The sequence below is a fragment of the Parasteatoda tepidariorum genome, chromosome 5 (assembly GCF_982258835.1).
Source record: "Parasteatoda tepidariorum strain Cologne lab strain chromosome 5, Ptep-v5.0, whole genome shotgun sequence".
Classification (NCBI taxonomy): domain Eukaryota; kingdom Metazoa; phylum Arthropoda; class Arachnida; order Araneae; family Theridiidae; genus Parasteatoda; species Parasteatoda tepidariorum.
In genome coordinates this window covers 97,147,501-97,158,189 of record NC_141759.1, presented here as the reverse complement: position 1 = coordinate 97,158,189, position 10,689 = coordinate 97,147,501, and the positions used below count along the sequence as shown (strand labels likewise).

At 26.7% G+C, this 10,689-nt stretch overlaps 1 protein-coding gene across 1 annotated transcript; it reads right to left on the bottom strand.

Moving 5' to 3' along the window:
• Nucleotides 1-988: 988 nt before the first annotated feature.
• On the bottom strand, nt 989-9,190 carry Sec61beta (Sec61 translocon subunit beta). The gene is made up of 4 exons (XM_043055653.3): nt 9,104-9,190; nt 6,344-6,438; nt 4,860-4,961; nt 989-1,365 (listed from the first exon to the last, which is right to left on the bottom strand). Exons 1-4 carry the CDS (start codon nt 9,104-9,106, stop codon nt 1,278-1,280), a joined length of 288 nt encoding a protein of 95 aa, XP_042911587.1. The 5' UTR covers nt 9,107-9,190; the 3' UTR covers nt 989-1,277.
• Nucleotides 9,191-10,689: the final 1,499 nt, after the last annotated feature.

Below are 10,689 nucleotides of genomic sequence, written 5' to 3'. Positions count from 1 at the left end.
ATTGGCTAAAAACCAAAAGATACATAAAAAAGTTTCTTAGTTAACACACCATGCATCAAGTGACAATTTCTGGAAATCATAGATTTTTCTTTTTCCCATCTTCGGCCATAAAATTAATCAACAACTCAAAGTATCTACTGCATAAAATATTAGTGTAAACTATCTATATATGTAGTGAAATAATTAACTTAAAAATTATGATAGCTGCACTTGGTACTTGATGTATTTATGTCATAAGCTGAATTAGCTTTAACTTCCGCTACATCATATTTCTGGTACAAAATCTTATTTTTACAGTAGAGAAATTACTTTTAATTGAAAATTTTTCAAACAGGTTATAAATAAATTATCAAATATTTACACAACTATGGTCGATTTAAATACCTCTTGACTGAGGGAAGAAAAAAAAACAGGAAAAGTACCTTGCTTGACACAGCTAATACAGTACAGAACCTATTATCCGGAAAACCAAAAAACTGGAACGAAATTCATTAATTCTCCCGCCATTTTTTTTTTTTTAATTTTTCCTCATAAGATTTTAGGATTTTTCTTTCTTTTTTGAAAGATGTTTACCATACCATCATTTTAGAAATAATCATTACTGTATTACTTCATCGTTTTTTCTTCTTTTTAAGATTATTTTCCAAATATTTTTTCTTTTTAGTTGGGTTTAACAATAAAAAAAACAACTTTTTGTAGCGATTCAGAAAACCGGAAAAATCAGTTATCCGGAATAGCGATGGTCCTGATCGTTCCAGATAATCTGTTCCCTACTGTATTATCAAAAAGAAAATTAAGAAAGCTTTGCTCATATTAATTGATTCTTCTATTTCTTACTTCTATTTTTAAAACCATAACAAGGACAATTTTAAAGCTGATTTTTTTAACTTTCTTTAGATTGTTGTGAACATCTCGTGTACTGCAACAACCCAAATACTTCTATCAAATTAAAGTTATAAGACAAAGAAATTAACAAGCAACAAATGAATAAAGTAATAAAATTCAACTTTTTTTTTTATTTTATGTACACATATAACATCTTAGCATAATTTTTAATATAAAATCTGACATCATAGATGCATAGTTTTGAAATAAAAACAAAGGAAATAAATATTTAATACAAAATTTTTTCCATAAAAAAATGGTCAATAAATTTGTATGAAGGTATAAATTTATTACAGTTACAAGGAAAGTGTACACAAAATAGGTGAAGTCTTAAATGGAATGAGAATAATATTACTTGAGAATAAATTTTGATTAGTGTTTTTTAACCGTATTCAACCTCTGGTATATTTTCCCCAAATGTGCAGCATAAATACAGATGCAATGAAAAGAAGGCTCATAACTAAAACTGGAACTGGTCCACTGAAAAAGAATATTATGTTTACTTAACATTCAAACAAATTGAATCATCAAGAAATGTGTTACATAAAAAATATAAAATTAAAATTATGACAATTTCTTAAATATTCTACTAATTACATTAAATGTTTACGATAAAACAATGAAGAATTTTACTGCTTTATCGTAAACAATTAATTTATTAAAAAAAAGAATTTACTCCTGGGATAAAATTTCATAATTATAAACGTAAATTCACAAAATGAAAATTACTTTATGCCTTGTTTATTTGTGCTTATTACATTGATTCTGCTCGTTTTTTTGCTTTTTAAATTTCTATTTTTATTTTAAGCAATTTAGAAAAATAAATTATTGGGTTTTAAAATTAACTTTAATTGAAAACAAAAATCTTTTAAACTAGCATGAACTAATCATTATGACTTGTTTATTGTGCTTACTCTTTTTTATGTAACTTTCTCATTAACTAATACATGAAAAATAAAAAATAGACTACACATTTTCAACATTAAAATATTTGGTAATGAAATTTTTTTTTACAGCTTTGACTTAATTTAACTCTGTATTTTGCACCTCAAAAATAATAATCCAATTTTATATTGCAAAAAATCTTTCTTTTTTTTCCTTTAAGGGAAAAATATTGGCATAAGCTTCTGATACCTTTAAAATTCACCTTTTGTTGTATACATCTTAATATATTGAATGCAAATAGATGTGCAGTTAGATAATTATAAATAATATATAAGCTATCTAAACAATTTATGCACATAAACAATAAACTACAAGTTTTTTTCCTTCTCATAACAGTACTGACCTAGGTGGTTTTAATTTCATCAGGAAAACAATTGCATACCACTTTTTTACCTTTTAATATAATTTAAATCGGCGATTAATAATTTTTTTTTTTGCACAATTGTAAGTTTAAAGTTTTAGGAAAATCCTTCTCAAGAAAATAAAAACTAAATTAAGGATAACTTTCAAAAAGCACCGAATATATAACCATTTACTTACTTAAGGTTTGTTTAAATTATCCTTACTTTTAATTATTATATTAATTACTATATATATATATATATATATATATATATATATATATATATATATATATATATATATATATATATATATATATATATATATATATTTAGGATGCTCCGCCTCTCGCTCTCCAATCCCTTAATTGCTTTGCAGTCATTGCTTATTTTTTCTTAAACGTCAAAATACACAACATTTTGATTTCAAAATATGCATTTGAAGAAGCTTTTAATAGGAACATTTTGTTAAGGAGTTTTTTAGTAAAGAAATAGATAAATACATAAAGATATAAAATAGGAATAGAATAAAAGAAACAGAATAAATGCATAAAGAAATAGATAATAATCATTTGTACTTGAAAAAAATCAACCAAAAATATATAGATTGTGAGACTCTATAAGAATAAATAAAATCAAAGTAAGTTTACTTTTGATTAGTAATATTACTTTGTAAGATTATTAAATAAGATTACTAAGTAAGATTATGAAGAGACTTATAATAATTAAAATGGGGCATTGTTTTTATTGCTATTAAGTTTTTTTTTACTTCTAAAAGCTTTACTATAAATATTTAGATTTATGTCTGGAGACATGCAATCTCTGTCTTTTTCTAATTTTTATATTATTTTCTTCCACATTTTGACTTACTACTCGAGCATAAGCCTATAAAATAAAGATCTGAGTCAAAAATAAATTTTCTATAATGATGGAAGAATAGTCAATATTTTAAGCAAAAGAGCTAAAAAAAAAATCAGGAAAATGCACTTAAATATGCAACAACTTGAATTGAAAAAAACTCTAGCCAAAACCTTTAATAATACAAATACTTTTAATAATACAAAATGATCCTATCAGCCAGTCAAATTTTAAATCTGTAGTTACATTTTAGCAGACAGTAGATTGACCAACAATACCTTTTAACAAATTTACCTGTTATGAATCCTTGAAATATTTGAATCAAAAAAATTTTTTTTCTGTCTAGCTCTCTATACTTTTTCCTAAACACCTTTGTAATTTTAAGCTTTTAAGTTTATAGATTTTAAGCAGCAAAGCAAAATTCTAACGTGAAGGGAAAAGAAAAGATTAGGCAAAAAGCACTTAAAATTGCAACAATATTCGTACAAATTGAAATTTAGAAGAATATTTGTTAAATTCATACACAAATATGGCCTTTTTAGCATAGCAAATTTTAACTCTGTAGTTGCATTTCTGCATCCTATAACTATAGAGTGGCCAGCATGGTATTTTTTTCCAAAACATTTAAGGGGTAATAATTCTCTAACAAATAATTGAATGATAAATTACTTTATTTCTTCATAATCCCTGTTAACTTTTCTATACAACTTACTAAATTAAGTCTTATAGTATTCGTGCAGCAAAATAAAAATTAAATACTGTTAAACACTGAAAATAGTGGCTGTGGTCCTTATGATTTAATATAGAGAGATTAGATTATAAATATTATATTACAATTATTATGTATTTTCTTTATTATTGTTTTTTTTTAAAATGTTAAATTTTTTTGTTCAAACTGCAAGACTGAAAGGAAAAACAAAAACTACCTAAGCTACACAAAAAGACAAACATACACATATTTGTAGCAAATATAGATTGTTCCTAATATTTATAAGTTATTTGTAACACAAATGGTTAAAACTAATGTTTAAAACTGCATGTCATAAGACATCTCAATTATGTAATCCATATGCCTGGAAACAGAAACTTCTGGCATGACAGCAGGTGTTGTGCTACACAATTGCACAATATCTGTAGGTTATTTTTCATCAAAATTTTGAAAAATAGCTTAAATGTTGAAGGAAATAAAAAAAATAATAAAAAATGGATAAATAAAAATTAAAGGGCATTAAGAAAAAAAAATTATAATAGATGAAAAATAAGAGAACAAAAATTTTTACCATTTTTTAATTCCAGACGGGTCAAATGGAAAATTTTTATCATTTGAAATCTGACCAAAAAAAAATTATAAATAATAATAACCATAAGAGCTTACCGTTGCATATACAAAAATTTTCTGATCTGTCCAAAAAAGTTTTATAATTTGCAACTAAAAAAGCAGTCTGCAGATATTTAGCAAAGAGAATTGTTTTTGTTTTTTTCTTAATTTCATAATCATTTTTCTTAACTGACTGGAATGTAATAAAAATGAATTTATCAAACAAATAAAAAGCATATGAATGTATAGATATTTTCTACTTCATTTTAGACCATTCATTTTAAACATTTTTGTGCTTAATTTTTAATAACTGCACAAATGCAAATTTTGCATTATACATGCAAGATTAAGCCTAGTTATTACAATAGCCTAAGTGATTATGCTGTTAAAACAGACAATTTTGCATTTGCAAAGATTCTACTACAAATTGACTGTGAATTCTATCGGGACCCTATGTATCTAATGAAAATAACAGGACAAGATAAAGAAGAAAAAAATTAAGTTATTCTTACACTTTAATTCCAGGTGAGTCATCTGTATAGAATCTCCACATTCCACCACTGTTTGCACCAGTTGTTCTTGTCCTATTGCTAGAGCTAGCACCACCAGTTTTCCTGAAAAATAATTTAGATCAGTAATACTTAACAGAATTTAATCATAATCAGTGATGGGATTCAATTCCCTCATAAGTTTTCTTGTGAGTTTCGAGAAAAATAAAATTCCAACATAAAAAAAAAAATGTTTATTTAAAAATTTTGGAGATGTCTTTTCAGAGATTTCCAGGATTTTAAATTCAAAATTTTCAAGATTAAATATATATATATACATATATATTTTTTTTAATACTTATCAGTCAGACCACACTAATTATCAGTAAAGAGTACTGAAATATATTCAGCAAATGTTTACGAAATTCAAATTAGCATAATTTTAAGGTGTACATACAACTGAATTCTACATAGGATGATAATATTAATAAAGCTATGAATGAATTTACTATGAAATAAAAAATGCGACATTAAATCAAGGCACTAAATTAAAAACACTGAAATTTTATACTTCATAATAAAATCAGTGTTTCTTTTAGGACAGCATGCCCTTTGATACCAATAAATGTGCCCTCTCTGCTCTTTTGATAAAAATAAGCCCCCATCCCTTAAAAACACTGCCTTTTTATTCATATTTCATTTTGAAAAAAATTAATTCTCTGTTTAAATAATAATTATATACTGGTAAAATTATCTGTAATATAAAATTAATACATTTACTTCTGATTACTATTAGAAATATTTACTTTGTTAGAATTATTCCCAACTGCTTAAATTTCTATAATTATCCTTTTTCGGGGGTATATTAATAAATTCTTTAAGTGACTTTGAATTTTAAAACTATTTCAACAAATACCTTTTGTCTAAAAAAATAAGCATTTTTTAATGTTCTTTTTCTCACAATTTTCAGTTTAAATAATAGAAAAAAGCTTTCAAGTTATTTATCAATCATTTTTTGTTTATATATATATATTTTTCTTTTTCCTTTAGAAAAAAATATGCCTTTTAGGACAACTTCAATTATTATGTACTACATTAATTTTCTCTTATTTTGATAATGAGAGAGAATTACTTTTTGAAATATACACATAAGATAGTATAAAGAGTAATTTTTAAAAAAAATTTGATAAAATTTAATTACATTCAGTATGAAACACAAATTTTATGTAAAAACTGTCTATAAAAAATCAACAATTGTATATACAAAAAAAAAGAATAAAAAATTTTATTTGGCTAAAAATATGATGTAAATAAATGGTGAGGATGAATCAGCACCATATAATAAAACAATATTTTAAAATCCACTATATTAAACCTACAAACAATACTTACAATAGACATTATAAAATATAATTGACTTGAAGACAGATGAAACATAAACTTCTTATTTAAAGAATAAGTGACAAATAAATAAGTGATAAATTAATCAGGTACAAAAATAAACAAACCTCTGTTTCACAGTGGACCCAGAGCCTGCTCTAGGAGCCATTGACTTTGGCGATCTACTACCAGCACCTACAGATGTAGCACTAGATGGAGCAGGCTAAAAATATTCATTATTTAAAATAATTATTGTGCTTGAAAATTTTTAATACAATGCAGACATTGTGGATATTATACTGGACTCATTAAAAATATCATGTTTGACTAAGCAGAGTTAAGTCAATTTTATACCAAAAAATATCCTTTTATCATAATTTATATTACAAATAGTAGGAGCCAAACAGTGAAAAGACTTATTGGATTCAGTTCCTACACGCATACTCAATACTTGGAATTAACATTGGTTCGAACTCTTATAATCTAACATGTACAACATCAAAATAATGATCAGATCAGCAAATTTATCATTGTCATTCAAGTGTAAAGGAATAGAACTATGATTTGGGTTTTTGACTGGTGTTTAGGTCTATGTTTATCCTAAAACAGCACATTTTTCCAAGTATATTTGATCTAATTTTACATGCTTATAACTTTTTATTCACTTTATGTATGGCAATGTATAGTCATTATATTCATTTTATTATGTTATATGGTATAAATATTTAATATAATGATATTAATTCGTTGACACTATGGTATTTAATTTATTAAAAGTATTAAAATTCAATTTAGATTTAGATAAAGCTTCATGTACATCGTTCAATAAGTTGATAAAAAATTTTATTAATTTGTTTTGCTCATTTACACTTTACTTTTAAATAAAAATCCAAACAAGGACATGTTAATGACCTATTAATCTATTAGTTATTATCAATTATAGCAACAAGAAAATGTAATGCTAAATATAGAAGCCCAGTTAAAAGTAACAAAAAAATTTTATTTCTAATCCTGATGCGGGTTTCAAAACTGAAAATATTTAAAAATGTAAAATTATTTACAAGCAATCTTGAAAATCCCTGCTTAAAAATATTTAAACTTGAAATATGCTTAAAACATAACTTTAACTACCACATTAATAACTATTGATTAGAATTTACAATTTAATATTAATTTTACTTTTTCCAGAAATGATTCTGAAATTTGAAATTCGTTTTTCAAAAAGTTGAAATATTTTAATACATTGAAAATCTGTTTGAAAAATATGCATTATCTTAAAATAAACTCTTTCATATTTTAATAAAAGATAAATAAATAGAAAAACTCTTAAATTTAAAAAATACTAGTTATAATAAAATATAATTATTTTTTTCATAAAACATCCTGAAATTTTTACAGATTTGTAAACAATGTGAGTTACTTAACCAGTACTTGTGCTGATTTACTACAATGTGAATTATATGTGGAACAATGGCATTTCTAAAGCTTTTTGTTAAAAGTTAAAAATTTTACTTTACATTACCATCATAAAATTACAAAACTATAACTGACACTTGTGATCTGAAGCAATCATAGTAATAGGAAAATAATATTTATTGGCAACTTAAACAAGAGTGTAAAAAACCTACGTTTCTCAAAAAAAAACAAAACATACTAAGCTTTTCTAAGGATTTTTTTTTTCGAGGAGATAGATAATTATGAGCTCTTTCATTGATTTTTATTATATTTTTAGTTTTTCTTACAAGACACTGTCTTATAGTCACTGAAAATTGGCATTAATTTCGAGGGGATATTTTCGTATCATAATCTGGAGCACCAGCTACAATCGCCAAAGGTGCCAAGTAGATTTAAAATTTTTTTAAAAAAATTTTAAAAAACATGTCGATGTTTGCCACAGATGGCTACGAGTTATACCTTTTGAGTTGGTCCCTTTCTGTTTCTTTAAGTTTATTGCTGGCCATTGTCCGGAAGTTTCCAAGACTTGGCGATTATTCTGCCACAGATCACGATATGGAATCTACTCTATTCGGGTATAAATACCAATACAGAAGTCTTGTCCACAGTGCCAATTGAGCAAACTTTTCAAGTTCACTCATCTGCCAATAATTCAAACAGTGTAGCTAATAAATTTCTATCTAACATGAATATTGAGATTTCTGTATTGTGATCTTCCACATCATGATCTTGTGACAGAACAATCGCCACGTCTTAGCAAGTTCCGGGCAGCGGAGCAGGAGACCAACTCGAAACGCATAACTCCAAGCCAACCCCTGAATAAATATCTAAATGTTTTTTTTTTTTTTTTAAATTCACAAGTTAAAAATGTATTTGGCAACTTGGTGATTGCTGTTGGATTGACAAATCACGAAACGGAAATATCTCCTGAATATTTATTTTGCAGAAACTCTTTTTTCAACATTAAAAATAATTATGTTGAAAAAAATTGCAGTACATAACAATTTTTAGCCAGTATATTCCTCAGAAAGTATTACCAAAAAAAAAAAAAAGATATATAAATCCTTAAAATTGATAGAACATTGATAAATGTAAGATAAGAACTATTTGATCGAATAATTTTTCCAATTCTGAATTTAAGAGATATGTTCCTAGCCACTCATTAAAATATAATTTTGATAACGAGTGAAAAGAGTAATACTTAATAAGTTTTGAAATATAAATGAAAAAAAAGCTCTTGAAATATAAAATTATACGAAAGCAAACTAATTAACTATGATAATCATTGCAATATTGTTTAATTATTTTTATCAAAATATAGCAAAAAGCGGATCTACTGAGCCTGTTAAACTTTAAAATTAAGGTAAAATAACAGACAACGTTAAAATATATAAGTAAAATACTTAATAAGTCTTATATGTTTACATATTTACCATTTTGAATTGTATTCTTCACACAAATATTATTAAATCTACAGAACGTGGCAGTAAGCTGAAAAGATTCGGAGCTCCAACACCAATAATCAAGAAAGTGAATCAATACGGAAAATACGATGACGTTGACATGCCAACAATCACAAAGTGGAAGTAGAAGTGTTTAGAAAGACTTCAGTATTACGTTTCAAAATTTTAAAACTTCAACTTTCATGATTCGTGATTGCAAAGCTTGAATTCGCCATCTGGGAAAACAAAGGAAATTTTTACACACAAGCGAATATTTAACCACGAAAACGTCCCGCAGCGGACTGATTATTAAGACACGATTCCCAGCAGATCACTGAAGTCAAGCATCACTGGTTGCGGTCAGTGTGCGGATGGGTGACCTCTTGGATTACACTGCGTAGGGACCAAGAGTGTGCGGTATTGGTCCTCGTTAAACTGTTCGACTGTAAAGTGCTCGACTTCGCTCACAGATCATCGAGCTACCGAAGCGGGGGTGTCATCCTCTGTGAAGAGGATCAAAATTGCAATGTTTTCGGTTCATCTTCAGGGATGCTTTCCTTAAGTGCTGATGACACTAGGCAACCAAGTGGAGGCAACTAAGTTAAGAAACCTGTTTTTGGTTTCTCGTTTGTGATCACACGTTACAACCTTCGCTTGTTCAACCAAGTCTGAATAGTCCAATACCGGAACGCACTGGTATAGGACGATTATAGTATATAACAGTCCAATACCAGAACTTATATTTTTCAATAAAGTTCATTGCTAAAAACTCTTTTAATTATCATGGAGATTATTGACGATGTACTTGAAGTAGGCGTTGAGCTGATAGCTGAGGTTCTAAAAGAAGAACTAGAGCAGAAAAAAGGTGATTTGAAGGCAGAATAATTTCTTTCGTTTGCTTTCAAAATTTCATTAGTACTCGGAAATATCTGTCAAAGAAATATCTATCAAAATCTGTCAAAATGAGTTTAAAAAGCTTAGCGTTCAAGCTATATAATTTTGAATTTTCAAATATTTAAACATTCGTAATTAGTAATATGCTAGTTTTTTTTTTCATTCACTTTTAAAATTCAATAATAATTTGTAACTTTTAATATCTCCACAGAGGAAATTAGTTAATAGGGAATTACTTTATTCGCATTATCTTTGTTATTTATGTCCCAAAGATGAGGATACGTTTGAAAAATTTCAGAAGAAAAAAAAAACTAATACATATATCACTAGAATTCTATTTAAAACTAGTCATAGTTAGAAGATTAAACCAAGTTTAAATTTATAAGATAAAAATTCAGGATGCGTCAGAATCAGCACGTGTATTTTTTTTACTAAATGGTTGCTAGTTAAGGTTGAAAGTATTTGGAAACTACTATATGACACGTTTCAAATTATCTGGTTGCTCCACTAAAGTTGAAAGGTTTTAACTTCAGTTGCTAGTTGAAAGCAGGTTGAAAGCAACCGTGCAACCATCATATGACACGTTTCAACTTCACCGAAACCGCTAGTTGCTTTCAACTATGTTGCCTCGTGTCATATAGCCTTTAGGATGATCGCCAATTGCCAATCCCCGACCATCGCCA